This window comes from Aethina tumida, chromosome 5, assembly GCF_024364675.1.
Source record: "Aethina tumida isolate Nest 87 chromosome 5, icAetTumi1.1, whole genome shotgun sequence".
NCBI classification, from domain to species: domain Eukaryota; kingdom Metazoa; phylum Arthropoda; class Insecta; order Coleoptera; family Nitidulidae; genus Aethina; species Aethina tumida.
In genome coordinates, this window is record NC_065439.1 from 20,011,934 (window position 1) to 20,036,849 (window position 24,916).

The window sequence follows — 24,916 nt, forward strand, 5'->3', positions numbered from 1 at the left end:
GATCATAAAATTTACTGATTAGATACCAAGATTTAAATTCAAATTAGAATTAAATATTAAAATCTTATTAGTCAATTAGCTATTTTTTATTGAGAATATTAAATATGTTAAATATACTACGTAAATATTATTATTTATATATTATTACTTGATTATATATTTAATTTTTAGGTTTCTTCAATTTTCAATTTTTTAAAATTATAATTTTAATTAAAAATAATAATAATAATAAAATTATAAAAAAAAAATTGAAAAAGTGAATATTAAAATTTTTATGTATCACTCTTTTACAAACTTTAAATCCCTTTTACAATTTTCTATAATTAGAATTAAATATTAAAATTTTAATTATCTAATTAGCTGTTTTTGATTAAGCATAATTTTTATGTTTAAAATATCTTAGATATTATTATTTGCTCAAAGAATTTATTTTTTGATTAGAACTTAATTTTAGATTAAATTGATTTTTTTTTATTTTAAATAAATATGTGATTATTAATTAAAGAAAATATAAAATTGTTTTATTAACATTTTTATCATTTTCAGATACCAAAAGTAAAATTAAAAAGAATTAAATAGTAAAATCTTAATTAGTCAACTTTCTAAATAAATTATAAAAAATAATACATAAAAAAGGAGAATATACAAATTTTTATATTTCACTTTTTTATAATCATTATAGATTTTTTTAAAAATTGGAATTAATTAATTAAAATCTTAATTAACTAATTAACTATTTTTATTAAGTATAATTTTTATGTTAAAAATATTATATATTAAAAAAAAAATTATTAATTGGATTTTATATTTTAATTTTTTAAATTAATTTTTTGTTTATAGTAATTTTAAAACTTATGTATTCACATTTTTATCATTTTTAGATATTAAAACTAAACTTCAATTATGAATTAAATATTAAAATCTTAATTGATCAATTTTCTAATTTTATCCTGAATAATTTTTATATAAAAAGTACTACATAAATTACTCCATTAAATAGATTAATTATTATTTTATTTTAGATTTTGTTAAATTTTAATTAAATATAATAATAAATAAATTTAAAAAATCTTAAACTCAAATCTTTATATGTCAAGACTTTTTAGAATTTTTTCTAATTAAAAATAAATATTAACTATTTTTTATTAAGAATAATTTTTATATTATAAAAATTGTTATATATTATTACTTGCTTAAATAATTTATTAATTAGATTGTATAATTTAATTTTAAACATTTTTAATAGTTTATTATTTTAATTTGAATATTTTAAATTGAATATTTTTTATTGTAATAAATTTTATAAATTAATATTAAAGGAATTGTTTTAAATTGTATATATGTTATATGTTTAACGTGTCTCCTCAAAAATTATATGGGATAAATTTTGAAGAATAATAGTTTTACTAAAGCTAAAATTACATAAAACTTGAATGCATTAAGACCCATAAAATTATTAATTACAAAACCAAACATGGCTGATTACATCATCTTTAATCAGACGGTCGAAAAACCAGAATTAAGACAGTTTTAAAATGTGTGTAAAAAAGAACAATGGCGATACTAAGTATTTAATTCGTTGTAATTATATCTTAATAAAAATTTCAACATGGTTTTATAATAGTAGCGTGTCAAATTCGTGCAATGAAACTTCCTTATAAAACCACAACAAAAAAATTACAAAATAATGATTTCTCCAGTTTTTTTTTTTGTTTGTTTCAAGTCGGGCTTTATGCGTTGCTGAGCAAACTTAATTAAAACTTGGGCGAGATTTGAATTTTTAACGTTGTTGTTTCTTGGATGCATTTGAAGGTTGCTGTGTGTTCATTTAGCAGTTATTTTCACACTATTTGGTGAAATTTAATCCGACAAGTTCAAAAGCGTTTATGGTCACATTTGGACGTGTCCGTATTACAAATTCTCTCGGCACTTTCATCGCTGTTTAGGAAACAATGCCGGTAACATAACGACGGAGCGTTAAACGCCTTATTTGAATAAATTTATTGTCGCTTCTTCGCAGTCCATTTCCTGTGTTATTTGACTTTTAGATTAATATTTTGTTGCCTGCATCTGGACAAAAGAGTTGTTGTTGGGAAACATGTGAAAGAGAAAATGTTTTTGATGTTTTTAATCGAGTGTCGTTATGTTAATTTCCAGAATGTTGCTGGATGGATTTTGGTAATTGATTATTTTATTGATGATTAGCTAGCCTTTGTTTATAACATAAACTTTTTTTATTCTATTAACATTTTTCACTATTTTATGTTGTAATTTTTATATTCCAATGTTTAAATTAGAATTAAATATTAGCTACATTTTATTAAGAATATTTTTATGGTAAAATATTGTTACTTGCTTATAAAATTTATTACTATGACATTAAAATTTAATTTTAGATCTTTTAATTTTAAAAACCAGAATTATCAATTTTTATTGAGAATAAATATCAATTTATTAATTTTTTCAGTTTTACTTAAATTCATATTTTATTAATTTTAATATTTTTTAATGTTAAATTATATATTTATTTTTATAAAATTTATGTAATTACTTTATAGTATAATTTATTCCTTACACATTACTTTTAAAATTTAAAACTTGAAATTGATAATGTAGAATTTACTAAAAAGAAAGTAATTTGCCTCATTCATTTACAATTATATTATATTAGCAACAATACAATAATAAATAATTGTCACCTACAAAACAGAGAGAAAATCTTTTAAGACTAACAATGTGTTAATATTAATTTGTTCTAAGTAACATAAGATAATGGAACTTAAATCTACACCTTTATTTATTATTATCATGTCAAATTTAGGAAGATGGTAGGTACCAGGAAAAGCAATTTACATTTGTAACGTTTAATTTTAAAATAAAATAACTTGCTTTCAAATAACTGTTATTTAACAAAATAATTACCATTATAATCAGTATTTTTTGCCTACTTTCTACAAGCAATTCATGTTACCAGAAAAAAATTCTGGGCTCTTGAAATTTAAGAAAACATCAACATCAGTTTTAAACTCTTCAGAATTAAATTATTTATTAACTCAAAAATTGGACAATAAGAAAAATAAATAATAGTGACATGAAGGATCTGGAAAAATATTCCATTTAACATTTTGAGAGTTTTCTTGTGAAAAAAAAAATGTTTTAAAAATATACAGGAATTTAACAAACAATAATGTCCATAATTATAGCAGCTTATTAAAATACATTAAAAAAAAAAAATTTTAAATTTATTTTTAAAATATTGTGTACTTTTTTATTTTTCAATAGACAAAAATGTAACAACTGTGTGGCAAAATATATTTTTATTTATTAAAATAATAATATCTAAACATTTTCAAATCTACTTTGGTTAAATATATCTGTAAAATTAATCATTTTATATTGTCAATCAATGTTTGAAATACAAGTTATTCTAATAAAAAATATAATTATAAATATAAATATGTATTTAAATAGGCTTTATTGAAAGAAAAAACTGAATTCAGTACAAATATTATTTTTTATATTTTTTATTATTTAAAATTATATTTTTAATAGTTTCTTTTTCAAATTTATTAATGTACTTTATAGAGAGTTATTAAAAACAATAAATGAAATAATGTAGATTATTAATTAAAATTTTATTAAACTCGATATATAAAAATAAAAATATAAAAAATTATATAAAAATATAAGGATAATTAGATTAATTAGAACTCTTCAAAAGTTGAACTCATTGTAAAATAAATTTAAAAATATCTAAACAGAGACAAATCACTTCTGTTTTAGTTATACCTGAAAAATTAATCACATATCACAAATTAATCAAACAATTATTTCAACGAAATTTATTTTTTTTTTAATTTATGGATATTGTTAATTATTTTATAGAGAGTTATTAAAAACAAAAATGAAATTATCTAGATTTTTAAATAAAATTTTATTAAACTCAATATAAACATAAAAAATTATATAAATTATATATAAATGTAAGGATAATTTAGAGTATTCAAAAGGTTTAATTTTAAAATAAAATAACTTGCTTTCAAATAACTGTTATTTAACAAAATAATTACCATTATAATCAGTATTTTTTTGCTTACATCTACAAGCAATTCATGTTACCAGAAAAAAATTCTGGGCTCTTGAAATTTAAGAAAACATCAGCATCAGTTTTAAACTCTTCAGAATTAAATTATTTATTAAGTCAAAAATTGGACAATAAGAAAAATGAATAATAGTGACATGAAGGATCTGGAAAAATATCCCATTTAACATTTTGAGAGTTTTCTTAGAGTTCCTAGGAAAAAAAAATGATTTTGTAAAAATATACAGGACTTAATAAATTTAACAAAACAATAGTGTCCATAATTATAGCAACTTATTAAAATACATTAAAAATATGTGCTGTATTAGTTAAATCGTAATGTTTATTGTTTATAAATTTTAAATTTATTTTTAAAATATTGTGTACTTTTTTATTTTTCAATAGACAAAAATATAACAACCTTCTAATTTATAATTTTTCATTATTTATTAGTGGTCTTTTGTTTTTATAATTATTTAATCATTGGTCTAAGTGAAACTGTAAGAAAAATTGTAATTCAGCATTATCAAGACCGAGGAAATAAGAAGAAGTGGAAGAATTGGTTTAGATAAACAGCTTTTTATTTTAAAAAACAACAACAGAAATTCTGTTGAAACACAGACTTTGATAAACATTAAGGGGGTATTCTAGTGTAGAGACATGAATTTTAGGTGATTTTTAAAGTGTCGTAAAAAACAGGCAATCAATATTTTTACTATCAATTTTTTTACAAGTTATTTATTAATGTTACAAGAGTACAGAAAAAAATTAAAAAAAAAATTAAAAACTTTAAAAATTAGCAGCTGATGAAGTGGGGGGTCTCAAAAAATTGACACATGACCATATCCACGATTCCAACCTTCCTAGCAATCTGAAATGAAAAAAAAAGATTATTAATTTAGAAAGATGTCGCAATTGCATGAACTAGGGTGGCAACTGTTTAAAAAAACGAGTTTTTTACCTTTTTTTTCTTCTTCTCGAATTTTTAAAAAATAGTAAAAATTGAAATTTGGAGATGAGGATAGTTCATACTCGGGAGAGGTCTATAAAGAAGATTCTCAGAAAATTTCAAGTGAATCGGTTCAGTAGGTATCAGAAAATAATTTAAATTTTCAAAAATCCTCTTGAATAGTTAAACTTTGAAAATATGAAAAAAAATTTTTTTTGAATTTCTACACTAGAATACCCCCTTAAACCGTTTCAGGTGGTGAAATATCAATAATAACAAAATACGAGGACAAATCGGCAATTTCCATCAGCGGCGATTTAATCCAATCTCAACAGCTCGGCATTAATGTCAAGAGAGTCCCAGTCCGACAGACGCAAGATGACTAAGACAAATTGAAGTGGCATCGGCACAATTACGATCCAATCACACTAATTTTGCAATATTGCCGTGCAATTTGTTAACGCACACACATCCCGTATTTAATCTATAAACGTGCATTTTTTTCTTTCTTGTTTTTTAGCTATTCGCCTCCCATATGAGTTAACCGTTACGGGTTGCGTAACCGATTCTACGTACAGGTTGCAGTTAAACTGGATGACACAACTTTAATTGCGACCACATCGACGATTTCCAATACGCGATAACAATAAAATGAGACGAGAAACGTCGCATGCTATTTGGAGCGCCGCGGGGGACGCTTTACCGACGCTCTTTCTAACAATTATCACCTCGTTCCGAGGAAAATTTATGGACGATAAAATTTTACGATTTTTAAAGGATTATTGCCAAACACAGAAAATTCATTCTCACAATACTCACGATAAAGTGCCTCCAATGGAAACATAATTAAAGATTTCATTTAAATAATGACATTTTATTAGTTGAATCAAAATGGAACATTTGAACAAAGCTTTCTTTTATTAACATTTAGCATGCTTACGTCATTTATCTCTTTTAATTTTATAATGAAATATATTTTTTTTTATTTAATGTATTTTTTTATTAAAAGAACTTCAACTTCAGGGTGTAATAACATATATTGACATTTTCATTTAATTCTCGAATTTAAGAATTAATTAATTTAATTATTAAAATAATTTATTCTTAATTATAAAAATTAATTAAAATTCTATTATGAAATATTTTAATTTATTTTAATTAAAAAATTTTAAAAAAAATGTTTTATTATTTTGATTCATGATTATTTTTTATTAAAATTAAAAAAAATTAATTTTAATAATGAAAATAACAATTTTAATTTTTTTAATTTAAAATTAAAATTGTTATTAATTTTATAAATGTAAATTAAGAATTTTATTTTTTAAAAAATTTAATTGTGTAATTTTAATTTTAAAGATTAATATTTTAATTCATATTTTTCAGTTTTCATATATATCACATTTTTCCATATTTTCCATATTTTTCATATTTTCCATATTTTCCATATTTTCATTATTTTTCGTATTTTCCATATTTTCCATATTTTTCCATATTTTCCATATTTCTAACATTTTCCATATTTTTTATATTTTTAATATTTTCCACATTTCCCATATTTTCCATATTTTTAATATTTCCCATATTTTTCATATTTTTAATATTTTCCATATTTTCCTTATTTTTCATATTTTTCACATTTTCTATATTTCCTATATTTTCCATATTTTCCATATTTTCCATATTTTTTATATTTTTAATATTTTCCGTATTTTTCCATATTTTCCATATTTCTAATATTATCCATATTTTTTATATTTTTAATATTTTCCATATTTTTCCATATTTTCCATATTTCTAATATTTTCCATATTTTTTATATTTTTAATATTTTCCATATTTTCCACATTTCCCATATTTTCCATAATTTCCACATTTTCCATATTTTCCATATTTTCCATATTTTCCATATTTTCCATATTTTCCATATTTTCATTATTTTTCGTACTTTCCATATTTTCCATATTTTCCATATTTTCCATATTTCTAACATTTTCCATATTTTTTATATTTTTAATATTTTCCATATTTTCCATATTTTTTATATTTTTAATATTTTTTATTTAAACCTTTGATTAATAATTATTTAAATATTACTAATATATTCTACTCAAATATTTCTTTAAATTTTATTTATTGTCCTTAATTTATTCCATTTTTACGATTTTTGTAACACTTTTAAATTTAATAACAGTTTCCCATTGAACTACTTCCATATTACCTGATAAATATTCATTTTATTATTGATTACACCATAAAGATTAACATTAAAAAAATTGATTCATAATTAATTATTAATAATGTTTTTTGTCAAGATGCATCGAAAGGTGCAAACGAAACTTGTATCAGTATTGTGCCGAATTGAAAAAGTAAAAGTACTTTCCAAACATCACATTTCAAACATTAATTCTTAATTGAATTAATAATACATTGGGCAACGGTGTTTTTGTTGTCGAATATTCCGCTGCAAAGGTTACAACTATGTTGTAAAATGTCTGATATAAATCATCAATTTTGTGCTTTTAACATATTATTGTCCGTTGGAAATGTGTAAAATTAATGCAGAAAGTGATGTTGGTTTTATGTTAATGATTGACAGAACAATCGTTAAAATAATACAAAAATACCAATAAACTTTCACATATACACATTAAATGCTGCATGACTTAAATTTCAACAAATGAACCGAGGCAAAACTGTACCAGAGTAAAATATGATATAATAAAGGTCACGTATGATGAATATAAGTTATGGATGACATGTGCATCTTACAGCAAATCTAGCATGATCCTAACGGTATTTAAATGCAACAATACTCCAATGTCTACGTGAATAATGTACTTATAATATGAAGAGTTTCCTGGACAGTTATTTACCTCCATATTTTCGTTGTTTATTGTTTTGGTTTATTGGTTGTGGTTTTGTTAGAGAATAGAAAACAATAACATCACTTTCTTGGGTCCCATTAATTTGCATCTTTTTTAGTGTCACTTTCTAAAAAATAAACCGTTTTCCAATAAGTTTTACTTTCAAAATGCATCTTCATCTAATTAGTCTTGACGGTGAGTCGAATAAATTTTAATAAATATCCATATATTTAATATTTTTGCCATTTTAAACAGCACAATGTGACGAAACAAATTACTAATATTGAAGGTTCCACTGCAGGTTTTTAAAACGGTGACGCACACTCGAGAATGAAAAGTTGCAAAATAATTAAAATTAACACTTGTGATGACGACAATATATTTTATTTAACATTTAATACACAACCAAAATCGGTAAGTCTATAAATTCGAATTCATTTTATTGGTCATTTCGCATCGCCGCATTTGTCACTTATGGATTGTAATGGCCTGTTGTATTATTCATTGTCGTTTTATTACAGTGCATTTTCTTATATTAATATTAGTAATATGCTTTATTAAATACAAATTGCTTCGGGCACCGTTTGATTTATTGCACAAGTTTAGTGACAAATAGAGACGGCGATATTATGAAAGCTATGAACGGATACGTTTTATTCAGGTTTATGTCTTTGTTTAAGTTAATTTCGTATACATAATTATTGATATAAAAGTATGTAAACATATTAAAATATCACTTGTTTAAATACATCTTTATAAAAACATGTTTTATTACAATTTGTTAATTTCATTAATATTTCAAATATTTAAATCTTATTCTACGGCAAAATGTAATTGTAAATGTTTTTGTGTTAATATTTTTATTTTTGAAGGTTATTTTAAAAATTTCTGAATGTTGATAACTGTTTATAGAAAGTTGTTAAAAAATTATTGTAAACAATTTATAAAAAAGTCATATAAAATTATATAAATTATTAGAATTATTTTAGAATATATAATTTATAAAAAATAAACGTGTAAAAAATTGTATGAAATTATTAGAATATTTAAGAGGTTTCAATAATGTGGCAAAATATATTTTTATTTTTTAAAATAATATTATCTAAACATTTTCAAATCTATTTTGGTTAAATGTATCTGCAAAATTAATCATTTTATATTGTCAATCAATATTGATTAATATTTGAAACACAAGTTATTCTAATAAAAAATATAATTATAAATATAAATATGTATTTAAATAGGATTTATTGAAAGAAAAAACTGAATTCAGTACAAATATTATTTTTTATATTTTTTATTATTTAAAATTATATTTTTAAGAGTTATTAAAAACAATAAATGAAATAATGTACATTATTAAATAAAATTTTATTAAACTCGATATATAAAAATAAAAATATAAAAAATTATATAAAAATGTAAGAATAATTAGATTAATTAGAACTCTTCAAAAGTTTAACTCATTGTAAAATAAATTTAAAAATATCTAAACTGAGACAAATCACTTCCGTTTAGTTATATCTGAAAAATTAATCACATGTCACAAATTAATCAAACAATTATTACTACGAAATTTATTTTTTTTTTAATTTATGGATATTGTTAATTATTTTATAGAGAGTTATTAAAAACAAAAATGAAATTATCTAGATTTTTAAATAAAATTTTATTAAACCCAATATAAAAATAAAAAATTATAAAAATTATATAAAAATGTAAGGATAATTTAGAGTACTCAAAAGGTTTCACAGTCATATTGTAAAACAATCATCTTTCATAATCATTTCGTTTAAATACATTTTTAAAATTAATTATATGTCACAAAGTAATCAAATATTATTTCATCAATATTTTATATTAATTAATAATAAAATTTAAAACACAATTTATTATAAATTATATAAAAAATGTATAATAGATATATAGAACCTTTATAGAGGAAAAACAGAAAACTGAATTTAGTATAATTTTTAAGATTTCCAAATTAAATTTTTGATTATAATTTAAAAATATAAAAAAGAATGATTAAAAAAAAATTAATTAATTAAATAAATAAATATTGGATTATTTTATTAACAATGTAATAAAATGTAATATATTAAATAATATACATATTTTTTGTAACCTCGTTTTATCAAAATATTAATAATAAATATTAAAATAAATATTTTAGTCAAATAATGTATTTAAATTGCAAATTTTCTACAAAATATTATACGAGAAGCATATATATTAATAAATTTAAAATTTAATCAAATTATATATAGAAATTACAGAATTAAAATTTAAAAAATAATTACAGAATCACAATAAATTATATAGTTTCTTATTTTTGTTAATACACATTTTAAAAATACAAGTACGAAATAAAAGTATATTTTTTCCAATAAATTAATCTTATAATAGTTAAATAAGAACATTAATTACGTAACCGTCGTTTCCCATGGACGTATCCGTTGTGTCCCGTACCGACTGCTCCAGATTACGGTCCACCGTTCCATTGTGTTCTCTCGCCGACACCGCCGAGATGGAGGTGGATTATTAACAACAATTAAAACGTTCAGTTGCGTGCCGCCGTCAAACTAGATACACACAGTTGTTCGTTCGAAAATGTGAGGTTTTCTCGTCGTGCCAAATGTTGTTGTGTGCCGCAGTGAGTTGAGACGGTACTGGTTTGGACATGTAAAACAGCTGTTGCAAATGTAAATGGCAACAGTCAAGGTTAAAATTTTATTTATTATCGGTATGATTATTATGATTTTATTGGTTTAACAGATGCACTTGAAATTGATTCGTTTTTTTTTTTTAATTGTGGTAGAAAGTTAGTTATTAGTTGGTTTTGTGTGGATCAGTCGACATTTCACCGAAATGCACAGCTGGTTTATTTTTAATAAAATCGTGGCTTAAATATATTAATAATATGTATTTGCGAATTGGTTGCAATTAATAAGTAGTACATTTACTTATTAGGAATAATTTAAAGTTATTTAACGTAGAGATATGAACGGTGGGTGAGAAAACGAACCTTGAAAACTCAACTGTCATTACAATAGATTGTTAATTTTATTAAAGCCACAATTAAAAATGTTGTCATTTATGTTTTGTGTTATCATTAATTATCTTTTTCCAGCTAAAAAAGTTAACATTCACATAAACATTTTATTTACTATTATTTATTTTAATTATATTTAGAACCGGAGCTTTTATTGCATTTATTTAATTATTAATAATAATGATTACGTGAAGACTTGAGAATTTTTTCTCACCTATCTAAATATTAACAATATTAAATTTTACTGGTAAGATTTAATTAGATGTACTTTTTATTACTTCAAAATTGTTACAATTCAAATTTTTGGATAAAATCACAACAAATTGATAATTTTATAATTTAAGTAAAATAATAATAATTTTTTATTAGAGTCACAAATTAATAAACATAATTTAGAAAATAAAGCATGTTTAATAAATTAAATTAAAATTTTATTATAATGTTTCATAAAACCACAAATTAATGAATTGTTAGTTTTTGCTAAAAATAACTAATTACTAATGAAAGTAAATTAAAAGAGAATATTATTAAAATTTTTTACTTTAATACAAATTTCCTGTTATTAGTAATTAGTTATTTTTCAGTAACCAGTAAAAAAGTTTAATATACAATAACTAGTTTTGTCACCGATCAAATATTAACAATATTAAATTTTACTTGTAAGATTTAATTAGATATACTTTTTATTACTTCAAAATTGTTGCAATTCAAATTATTGAATAAAATTACAACTAATTGATAATTTTATAATTTGACTAAAATAATAATAACTTTTTATTTTTTAGTCGCAAATTAATAAATATAATTTAAAAAATAAAGCATGTTTAATAAATTAAATTAAAATTTTATTTATTATTTGCTAAAAATAACTAATTACTAATAAAAGTAAATTAAAAGAGAATATTATTAAAATTTTTTATTTTAATTCAAATTTCCTGTAACTAGTAATTAGTTATTTTTTAGTAACCAGTAAAAAAGTTTAATATACAATAACTAGTTTTTATAATTTAATTTTAACTATAGAATTTTATTTTGAATAGGTTTTTATGGATTGGTTTTTAATGTAGATTGGATAAATAAATAAAAATATGTTTCAAATTTTGTTTCGGACGAAAATTTGACTGATTTGTTATTTTAATGTACATAATTTATTTATTTAAGATGTGTCAACAAATTAACTAATCAAATTCGACAAAGACTATAATTAAATTTTGTCAATTAATTAAGTTTTATTAGCGTAAATATTTAGTTTAAAGTAGTTAAAATTAAAAATAAACACAATTTATTTTTTTAATCTAGTGTTCCTTGACATAAATTGACATTAATTTCATAAGTTAATAAAAAAATTGAATTGAAACTTTATTATTTATTTGAATTTTATTACAAAACAACATTCACTTTAATTAACATTAATATTTTTCTTAGATTAATGGAGAGATTAATAAATTGACTCATTCACCAAAATTTTAAAATTTTGTAGAAAAATTAGAAATTAAGGGAGTAATAAAAATTATTACATTTAGAATAATTTGGTTATAAATTTTAGTATTTAAACATTTGACTGAACACAACAAAATTTTCTCACTGAACACAACATTATTAATATAAAATTTTACACGTAACATTTAATTAGTTGCAGTCCTTATTACGTTACAAATTGTTTCATGTGCACCGCAAAAGTGAAAATTAACTCTGAAAGCAAATGAAACAATAACAATATGTAGGTAATGCACTCTTTGTTTGTTTTATTAATTAGCCGGTGAAAACGAAATTTTTGGTAACGGTATTACACGACCGTTCCCCATAAAGCGGCCCATCAAAACCGTCATAATTAATTCACATAATGTCAACAATAATAATTACAATAAAAAACGGACGCACACTGGCACCGCAATGCAAATTTCGTAACTGCACCGTGTCCGAAATGAAAATTTTATCCGTCCGAGCATATCTAATCAATCAGCTGTTCGAACTGGCGGCATGAAAGTGTGTCGCAGATCGGCACGAATAACAATTAAAGTGGGTTAAATTGGAAGCTGGGCTTTTTCACTTGCGTTACAATTGTTGTTGCCAAAGGTCTTTTGAAAAAAAACCGACAGTCGTGTCGGCGATTGTGTTCAGGTTTCAATTAGACGATTATTTTTTTTTTTTTCAAATACACAATATCAACGGTACAATACAATTTAATGTACAGGTACGAGTGCAATTAATTATGTTTAATAAATACAGTTACAGTTTTATGTTTTAAGTTGATATATAACAATAAAATTTAAAAAAAAATATAGAATTGTAATGTAGCACTTATTAACACTTTGCTGGAATTTGATATATATATATATATATATATATATATATATATATATATATATATATATATATATATATTAGACTGTTTCAAAAAAATCGACAATTTTTTTTCTTATTTATATCGAAAATCTTGTTGGGAATGGTAAAAAAAAATTCTGTGAAAGTTACAGCTCTTAATATTAATATTAAGAAGTGCCGCATCGTAAATTTTAATTTCCCATTTAAATAACACGGGAATGGTGTTCTCTTGTATTTTGAAATTTTTTAACTCTCGTTAGAGATAATATTTTAAAATGATCAAAACAGATTTTTATAGAAAATTTAACGCTCTACAAAATGTCTCTTACAGTTTTTTGATATATTCATTTTTTTAAAAGTTATTTAACATTAAAGTTGGATTGATTTAAAATTTTGACATTTTTCTCATTTTCTGACGCAACCATCAACTTTATGGGAAAATTTTATATAATATTTTTTGTAGAGAATTCAATTTCCTATAATTTATCTCCGAAAAAGTTTTTGATATTTTTTACAGATCATAAGTTACCTGCTAAAAACTAAAAATTTTATTAAATAAGTGTTATTTTACTGCTTAAAATTAAACATTTTTTTTAAATAAATAGATATTTACTAAAAAAAATTGATTGTTTATTATAATCAAAGTAGTATATATCTTTTCACTAACAGACTTTTACTACAATTTGACATTTTTTTTCTGTATTCACTTATAACTAGCAATAAGAATTGTAATTGCTCTTCATTTTTCGAGAAACACTTATTGCTATTTATAAGTGAATACAGAAAAAAAATTGCCAAATTGTAGTAAAAGTCTGTTTAATTAAAATAAATTATATTTCAAGAAACTGATTTGTAAAAAATATGTCAGTTTTTGTTTAATTAATAATTGATTATTTTGTTTTTAATAAATGTAATATTTTTTATATAAATTTCAAACTAATGATTCTGGGTTAAAAAAAGTATACGTTTCTAATTTCTGTCTTTAAATTTAAAATTAAACATGTTACAATGAATGTTGAATTTCAAGGTTTGTGTCTTACCCACTGCTCATATTTCTACGTTAAGTAACTTTAAATTTCTAAATAAATTAATCTATGACGTATTTACTGCATTTACAATTTATATAAAACGTTATAAATTTATTTAAACTTATATTTTACTAACAGTCTAATATATATATATAAAAAAATCGACAATTTTTTTTTTTCTTATTTATATCGAAAATCTTGGTGTTCTCTTGGATTTTGAAATTTTTTAACTCTCGTTAGAGATAATATTTCAAAATAATCAAAACAGATATTTATAGAAAAATTAACGCTCTACAAAAAATGTCTCTTACAGTTTCTTGACATATTCATTTTTTCAAAAGTTATTTAACATGATTGATTTAAAATTTTGACATTTTTCTCATTTTCTGTCGCAACCATCAACTTTATGGGAAAATTTTATATAATATTTTTTGTAGAGAATTCAATTTCCTATAATTTACCTCCGAAAAAGTTTTTGATATTTTTTACAGATCATAAGTTACCTGCTAAAAACTAAAAATTTTATTAAATAAATGATTGTTTATTATAATTAAAGTAGTATACATCATTACACTAACAGACTTTTACTACAATTTGGCAATTTTTTTCTGTATTCACTTATAACTAGCAATGAGTATTGTAATTGCTCTTCATTTTTCGTGAAACACTTATTGCTATTTATAAGTGAATACAGAAAAAAAATTGCCAAATTGTAATAAAAGTCTGTTTAATTAAAATAAATTATATTTTAAGAAACTGATTTGTAAAAAATATGTCAGTTTTTGTTTAATTAATAATTGACTATTTTGTTTTTAATAAATGTAATATTTTTTATATAAATTTCAAGCTAATGATTCTGGGTTAAAAAAGTATACGTTTCTAATTTCTGTCTTAATAAAATTAAACATGTTATAATGAATGTTGAATTTCAAGGTTTGTGTCTCACCCACTGTTCATATTTCTACGTTAAGTAACTTTAAATTTCTAAATAAATTAATCTATGACGTATTTACTGCATTTACAATTTATATAAAACATTATGAATTTATTTAAACTTATATTTTACTAAAAATAAACCAACCGTGAGAACACATTTCATCTTCAAATTTAAATCTATTAATTTCCTAATCAACTATAAGTTATTTTTTAATTTCAAAATTGATTTTCAGTGATTTTATAAAATTCTACAGTATTAGTTAAGTTTATTAAATATAAATATTTTAAATTTAGATATAATAATTTTCTACACTAAAACAAATTTGCTATTACTAGTAATTAGTTATTTTTTATTTAAAACTATAAATTTATTAATTTATGATGTTTTTTCTTTAAGTTATTAAATATGAATGTTTTAAAGTTAGATCTAATAGTTTCCTACCCTAATATAAATTTGTTGTTATTAGTAACTAGTTATTGTTATTTTAGTAAAAATTCATTAATTTGTGTAACACTACAATAAAGTATAATTTCTTAAATGTAAATATCCTAATAATATCCTCCTCTAACACAATAAAGTTTCAGTTTTATTTATTGGATGTAAATGTTTTAAATTAGTTATAATTATAATTTTCTTCCGTAATAGAAATTTTTCTATTATTAGTAATTAGTTATTTTTTTAGTTAAAACTATAAATTCATTAATTTGTGGTGATTTTATGGACCAAAATTTAAGTTTAATTTATTGAACAACTTAATATAACTTTGTTGTTATTAGCAATTAGTTATTTTTTAGTAAAAACTAAGAATTATATATATTTGTGACGATTTTATGAAACACTACATTAAAGTTTCAGTATAATTTATTAGATATAAATATTTGTTAAATTAAAATGAAATAAATGTTTTTATAGTGTTTCAGAAAACGACAAAGTAAATAGATTTGAAAACTAATATCCATCTATCTTTTAATATTTTCTCTTAATATTTTACAAAGTGTCAAATTTGAATAAAACACTTTAATCATAAACTACATTTACATAGTCGCACGTTTATTTTGTGAAATCTACGTGCAACAAGAAATATAAAAAAAAAATAAATATATCGGTGATTGTTGCAAGTTCACCACTCTCGTCGTCCGTGATCCAAATACTGAAAGAAAACAGTCGTGAACTCGCACCGTAAAAAATCCATCGACGCATTTCAGTCGGTTCGTGTTTGATTTGCAGTTTAGTTATGCGACATTAAAATCGGCTAATCCATAAAATATTCTGATGTGATTGATGTGTCGTCGGTTTTCGCCACCGATTAGTTCGTTGCATCCGGTGCGACGGAACCGGATCATTCGCCTACGACACATTTCGGTAAGAACGCATTTTTTAATTATTATTCGGCTGCCGTTAATCGTCGTTGCGATCGGCTCTTACAAAATAATCGTATCGTGACTTGTCAACCTCCAAAACACTCGACTTGTTCACAAGTAATTGGTGTTAAATTATTCCGCACACCCACGCGACATACATATCTCGATTGCAAATAGCCAACCGAATCGTCTTAAATAAAAATTGTGTTTTTTTAGACGATCGATTCGTATTGGTTTTGCACGTTTGCGAAGATCATGACCGGTCACGTAAGTTATGAATGGCGTGTCGTGACATTGACTTTGAAGCCGTAGAAAAATTTACACCACAATGCATAATTAATAATTCTCTAATACACGGCACAACAATAAATCACGTGACTTTTTCTTTCACGCCTTTTATCATCGTGATCTTCTCTTCTCACTGCTTGTAGCAAATTGTGTTGCGAAATTAATCAATATTAATTAAATGTTACACCGGTATTGTAAAGTTCAAATATTTATTTTCGTGTGAAAACATTATTTTCTCCAACTGTAAATAATAGAAATTTATTCATATTCGTCAATGTGTTAATTTTAAACAACAGAAAAATATACCAATTTTTTTTTAAATATGCATTATTGTAAAAAACCGTTAATAATTACGTTCTAAAATAATAGTTATAAAATATTTCCTTTTTAATGTTCATGGTTCATTTATATCTAAATCCTTGAAAAGTTTAAAAATCCAATACTTATGATATAATATAATATCCATAAATTGTATTTCTTATTATTTATAATAAATATATAATTATTATTTATATAAAATATAATGTATAATAAAATATACTTAAATCAGTGAATAAATTAGATTTTTATACTACATTTAAATCGAAAATCTTTGAATCAAAAGTAACATATTAAAAATTAAAATAATTAAAAAAAACTTTTCAGATTGTTAAATTTCACTTATATTTAATATTAACATTTTAATTTACCCATTACAATTAATTTAAAATATTTTAAAACAAAATTATTGTTAGTTTTATTTTTATTTTATTTTATTTATTTTATTTTTAAATTTACATTTATGTATTAATTTATAAAAAAATATTTGAAAATAGCAGTTATGTAATACATTATTATAAAAATGTTTAAAATATTATATTTATAAAATATTCCTTTTTCAGATGTTCATTTCATTTAATTCAACTTTTAATATCCTTGAAAAATTTTAAGATCCAAAATAATATTATAACATAAAAAATAATATCATATATATATATATATATATATATATATATATATATATATATATATATATAAATTAGATTTTTATGACATATTTAAATCAAAAATGATTTAAGTGAAATACAAATAAAAAAACATATTTAAATTAACATTTTAAATATTGAAAAAAATTAAATAAATATTTTTAAATCCAAATTTCGTCTTCGTGAAAATATACATAATTTAAAAAATTAAAAAAAAAATAAGATTATTATATTTCATTTACATTTAATATTAAAATTTTAGTTTACCATAATTTCATTTACATTTAACATTAAAATTTTAATTTACCAATTTTAATTAATTTAAAATATTTTAAAACAAAATTATTATTAGTTTTAATTTAAAATTTACACGTATGTACTAATTATTCAAAAATAATTGAAAATAATTTTTATATGATACATTATTATAGAAAGAGTTTAAAATACAGTATAATATTTATAAAATATTCGTTTTTTAGATATTCATGTTTCATTTACATTTAAAAGTTTTAATATCCATGCAAAGTTTTAAGATAAAAAATAATATTAATATAAAATATAATGTAATACTCTTAAATAATTAAATTTATGTCTGTGAATAAATTATATTTCTATATTTCTATGTTTTTAAATGGAAAATACACATAATTTAAAAATTAAAATTAACATTTTAAATATTGAAAAAATCAAATAAATATTTTTAAATCCAAATTTCGTCTTAGTGAAAATACACATAATTTAAAAGATTAAAAAAAATTAAGATTATTATATTCCATTTACATTTAATATTAAAATTTTAATTTACCATAATTTCATTTACATTTAACATTAAAATTTTAATTTACCAATTTTAATTAATTTAAAATATTTTAAAACAAAATTATTATTAGTTTTTATTTAAAATTTTCACATATGTACTAATTTATTCAAAAATAATTGAAAATAATATTTACATGATATGTTATTATAGAAAGAGTTTAAAATACAGTATAATATTTATAAAATATTCGTTTTTTAGATATTCATGTTTCATTTACATTTAAAAGTTTTAATATCCATGCAAAATTTTAAGATAAAAAATAATATTAATATAAAATATAATGTAATACTCCTAAATAATTAAATTTATGATTATGAATAAATTATATTTCTATATTTCTATGTTTTTAAATAGAAAATACACATAATTTAAAAATCAAAAGTAACTTTTAAAAAATAAATAATTTCAGATTATTATATTTCATTTACATTTCATATTTACATATAAATTTACCAACTATAACTAATGATAATAATAATAATAATATATAAATAATTGAAAATAACCTTTGTATGTCACACTGCTATAAAAAAAAGTTAAAAATACAATATAATATTTATATAATAATATTTTCTAGATGTTTCATTTACTTTTAAAAATTTTGAAATCATTGCAAAGTTTTAAAATCAAAATAGTATTTAAATAAAATATAACTAACAAATCTAATTTACCAATTACAATTAATTTTGGAACATTTTAAAATAAAATTTTTGTTAGTTTTATTTTAAAGTTTAATTAATAATATATTAAAAATTGAAAATAGAATATGTGTGGGGTACATTATTATAAAAAATTAAATATAATATTTATAAAATATTTTTTTGGATGTACATGTTTCATTTACATTTAAGTTTTAAAATCCTTGAAATTATCCAAAATAATATTTATTTAATACACATACATTTAAAAAATATTTGCTCATATTGTTAAATTTCATTTATATTTAATTGAAAATATGTTTTAAGTAATTTATTTCTTTAATTCTTTTTTAGATTAAGCAACCTTAAAGCACAAAGTTGTTATAAATTTAATTTATTTAAAAATAATTAATTATATTTTTTTTATTTATAAATATTAAATATTGTGGCATGTAAGTAATTTAAAAATATTATTATATATGTATAATTTCTAAATTCTAAAGAAAGACCCGTATTAATTGTTTAAAACTACACAACAAAAGATCAAACAACATACTGAAACATCTGTTATTAATTATCATTTTCCTGTTCCACACGAAAACCCTGACAATTTTAAATTGCCCGTGCACAGAGTAAAAATAAATGGCAACAACTGCTAAAACCCGATGAACCCACAGCCATGAAAGGGCATCAGCTTGTGCACACACAATTAATAATTTTCATCCCAACAAAATGTATACGTGTACCCAAGCGGACACCTGTATGCTAAAATAAAACCCAATAAAAAAGAGGAAACGTCCAATTTAACACAACAATACAAGATGCACGGCGCAAATAACTCCGTCCCGAGTGAGTTATGATGACACACACCTTCGAGCATCCGGACTGCGAACGAAAGAAATATTAATAATATAGATTTTTTGCCTTCTTTCATCGAACTCGAGAGTCCCGGGCACCCAGACCACAACAAAACAGAACACTCGACGAAATTTCGTCGAGGTTGTTGCCCACAAACGTTCGTCGGACCGTCTCATGATGATGCACGCAAGAAAAACAAAAGGATGCTGCCCGTGAGTCACGTGGCGAAATTTCGGGGGCCGACGCACCTCGGTCGTTCGACTTTGGGTTCTTTGTGCCGTTCCTTGAATAAGCAGGACGACGAAGGCCTCGTCTAATGGCACGTTTTTATCTCGAAATGCTGAAAAATAAAAATAAAAATGAACGGCAAGTGCACATGTCGAAACTGATTACAAAATGGTCCGTGTTTAATGATAATGTGTCGTCGTTTTATCGAATCGATTTAATTAAAAGTATTGACTACTACGTTTCGCGTGCTTAATTAACCATTATCTTTCGTCGTATGCCTTGTTAATTAATAGTGTTGTTTGTAATGTGTTGTCGGGACCGTATTAAGTTTATTTAGGTTATGGGATTGATGTAAAGATGAAAGATTTGTTTTATAACGGCTGAATTACTAATAACTGGATCAATATCATATTTCAGTTTGACTTTAAGATACTATTGTTTCATGGATTTATCGGTTTGTGTGGCTGCTTGTTGAAATACAATAGGACAAAGTTATATTCAGTAATAAATATTATAACAATCTGGAAAATGATTTAGGTTTAATGTAGTCCTGAAAACAGTTAACTCTATGCAGATTTATATTCACTATTTCGAGAAAGTTTCTTTGTTCAATTTCTGTTGTAAATATTTTTGTTATTAAACATAAATATGTATTATAACTTTTTTGGTTTATTAAAAGTTTAGGTTACTAAATTATTTATTAAAAAATACATAGTATAACACCTTATCTTTTTTATTCACCAATTAATCAAGTTTCTTTATATATTTTATAAATTTTATTAATCATGTCTTTTATTATATGTATGTGTGTCTAATTTTTCATATTCCGTACGTCCAAATTATACGATCATAAAATTATAATTTCTACAATTGAAAATTAGATTATTTATAAAATATATTAAAACCTGATACAAATTTCGTATATTAAAATTAAAAGAAAATAATTAAATATTGTAAAAATGTTTAAAATATTCCGTTTTCAGATGTTCATTTCATTTATATTTAAAAATTTTAATATCCTTGCAAAGTTTTAAGATCCAAAATAATATTATAATATAAAAAATAATATAATATTCCTAAATTTATTACTTTTACTTTAAAATTTACATATGTGTACTAATTTATTCAAAAATAATTGAAAATAATATTTATATGATGCATTATTGTAGAAAGAGTTTAAAATACAATATAATATTTATAAAATATTCGTTTTTTAGATATTCATGTTTCATTTTCATTTAAAAGTTTTAATATCCATGCAAAATTTACTCATAAATAATTAAATTTATGTCTATGAATAAATTGTAATTCTATGTTTCTAAATAGAAAATACACATAATATAAAAATCAAAAGTAATATTTAAAAAATAAATAATTTCAGATTATTATATTTCATTAATATATTAAAACCTGATACAAATTTCGTATATTTAAATTAAAAGAAAATAATTAATTTTTTAATAAATTTTCCTTTATTTGAATTAAAATAAACTTTTTATCAATAATCTCTTTAAAAACTTTCCAAAAAATATTTTACTTGATACTTTTTAAGATAAAAATAAATTTTTTATCAATAATCTCTTTCAAAGCTTTACAAAAAATAATTATTTGATACTTTTTAAATTAAAAATATTTTGTAAATATGAACTATAATTTGAACAAAATCATATTTTCTTAAATATTTAAAAAATTTATTTACAATTGACACAAATTTCGTAAATTTAATTTTAAAAAAATAATTCATATTTTAATAATTTTTTTAATAATTTAAAAAAGCTTTATAAAAAATATTTTAATTTGATACTTTTTAAGTTAAAAATATTTTCTAAAAGAGAGTTGTAATTTAAACAAAATCATCATTTCTTAAATTGAAAATAAGATTATTTAACAATATATTTAAAGTTGATACAAATTTTGTAAATGTAAATTTACAAAAATTAATATATTAATAAATTTTTCTTTATATAAATTAACACAACATCAACAATCTCTTTTAAAATTTAAATTAAAAAATATTTTAATTTAATACTTTTTAAGATAAAAATGTTTTCTAAATGAGAGCTGTAATTTGAATAAAATCATATTTTTTTAATGTTGATTCAAATTTCATCAGGAAAATAATAAATATTTTAATAAAGTTTCCTATAATTGAAAAATATTTTTTAATTAACTGTCTCTTAAATAACATTATAGGCAATATTTTTTAGAATAAAAATATTTTGTATATGAGAATTATAATTTGAATTTATTTAATGAAGTTTAAATGTAAAAACTAAATTTAAAACCATTTTGTTTCAATTTTTAACCCACATACAGTGGGTGTGCATTATTATATTTATGTAATATAACATTTAAATATTCGATACGGCTATAATTAGTACAAAAATATTAAATTAAAATTAAATTTTATTTGGTTATAAAAGAACAATTAAAAACCTGAATTAAAACAGTTCTGTTGTGCGTCAGTGACATTTGAAATGAATACAGAAAATCATTAAGGAAATTCACTTAAAATAATCAATTAAAATGTGTGTGGGTAAAATAATTTATTTTACAACCGACAGAAAACATCGGTAATAATTACCAAAATGCCATTTTAGTTTTCAGTGATGAAACAACTCGCAAAACCAAACAACTTTTTCCTCCACAAAGCGATTACTTCATATTTATGTTTCGCGATACAAAAGAGGATGAATAAGGCACCGCTTTTAGCGGCCACAAAAATCCGCTACCGCCGTGTGTTCTACAGATACTTATCGGCTAAAGTGCAAATATAATACTTATAATTTATTGATAAGTGTTGGTGTACGTTGTATTTCACTTTATATCTGCCGCCTCGGCCTCAAACCCGGTTTAACGCGTTAGATAATCGGATATTTAAATCAGTCACTAATTTTTTTTTCTTGTTTCGTTATTATTCCACCTATAGAAATATTGTGTTGGTTCATTAAATTATCGAGATTGTGTCCGTGGATTTTTCAACGGCACGCAAACCCATTATTGCATTAGCAAAACGTCGAACTAATTGAAAAATCCGATCGAAATTTATAAATCAAAACGTGGGCGTGCGAATTTTTTTATTTGCATCCTTTGCCGCATGCAACTCTTGAAAGCAATTATATTTTTATAATGGACCGCCATTAATGCCGTGTAAAATCGGACTTTATGACCACCGTTGATTATTGAAAATTGACGGGGGGAAAACTTATCGATCCCACTCCAGGAATTTATCGGCTCTCACTGACACATTGTGGTAAGGAAGTGAAAAATTATACTTCGATTGATTGTTGAAAAGTTTAGTTCTCAACTATGGAACTTGTCAATCTAATTTCATTCTTCCAAATTTATGTATTTTTTTATTTTTCCAATGGACAAAACTATATCAGGTCGATTATTTACTAACGGTATTTGGCTTATTTAAAGATTGGTCGAAATGAAACTGTAAGAAAAATTATAATTCAACATTGTCGAGACCGAAAGAAACAAGAAGAGATGGCTAAGAGTTCACTGCTAAATAAATTTTAGTGCCAAGTCTAAATTTAATTTATAAAACAAATTATGGTTCTGCTTATGTTAAACATTTTACAGGGACAAAACTACCCAAAAAAATTGTTATACCCTCAGTGAAACATGGTGGCGGTTCAATTGTGATATGGGGATGCTTCAATTCTTCTGGCTTAAACTGATTTTCGTACTAGGATAAATGAAACAACAATTTACTTCCATATATTGAAGTGTTAATATTAAATTAAATAACACAGATTTAATTCATGAGAGTTTAACATTTAAACACAACGAGCTTGATGATGATTGTTAACAGATTTCGGTTATTAGTTCAGTTGCGGCACAACCTCTGGTGCTTACTAACGGAAGAACAAAATTCTTTCTCAAGAGTATATGCGCATTTATTAATTTTAATTGTTGCCTGATTTATTGTGTATTGATGCTTTCGACGAGGAAGTGCAAGATTCGTGTGAAAAAAATATGGAAAAAATGCACGTTTCACCAGAAGTATCGTTGCAAACGTTGAACCTAACAATAAATAATCATAATTATTGCATTAGTTCACCACATAATTGTTTGTTTGTTCTTAGATAATATCGATTAATGATTTTACATTAAATAACCATAATCTTGTTGTTGTGTTGCTTCAGACACTTTCACGCCGTTGTTTTATTTCTAATGTGTTTTTGTTTTTAAAATAAATGATTTACTCTATAGTGAAAATATTGAAAGTTATTGAAAAACATATTCCATTTTAAAGCTCTCAATTTGCATCTGTTCTACCGCAATTTATATTGTAATAAATTATCATAAATTAGTAATTAATACTTTAACCACAAATTAGATATTTCACCTAATTAGCCTTTCATTTTAAAATGTGTAAGTATCGATTTAATAATAAACATGAACAAAAAAATGTGTACAGGTTTGTACATACTGTAGTTAATTTTATGATTTGATTTGCATCTGTTTTCTAATATTAGAAATTGATACAGTAACCACAAAAGAAATGTTT

At 22.0% G+C, this 24,916-nt stretch overlaps 1 protein-coding gene across 5 annotated transcripts in view; it reads left to right on the forward strand.

Annotated features, from left to right (window-relative positions):
- LOC109595475 (uncharacterized) overlaps positions 1 to 24,916 on the forward strand; it is a 142,262-nt gene that overhangs the window by 91,753 nt on the left and 25,593 nt on the right. The window contains exon 1 of one of the 5 annotated variants that reach the window (XM_049968007.1): positions 10,589 to 10,618. The exons of the other annotated variants lie outside the window; for them this stretch is intronic. Within the exon in view, the coding sequence (XP_049823964.1) occupies positions 10,604 to 10,618 (15 nt within the window). The 5' untranslated portion in view covers positions 10,589 to 10,603. Of the gene's footprint in view, positions 1 to 10,588; positions 10,619 to 24,916 lie in introns of those variants that run through there. 5 annotated transcript variants of the gene reach the window in all.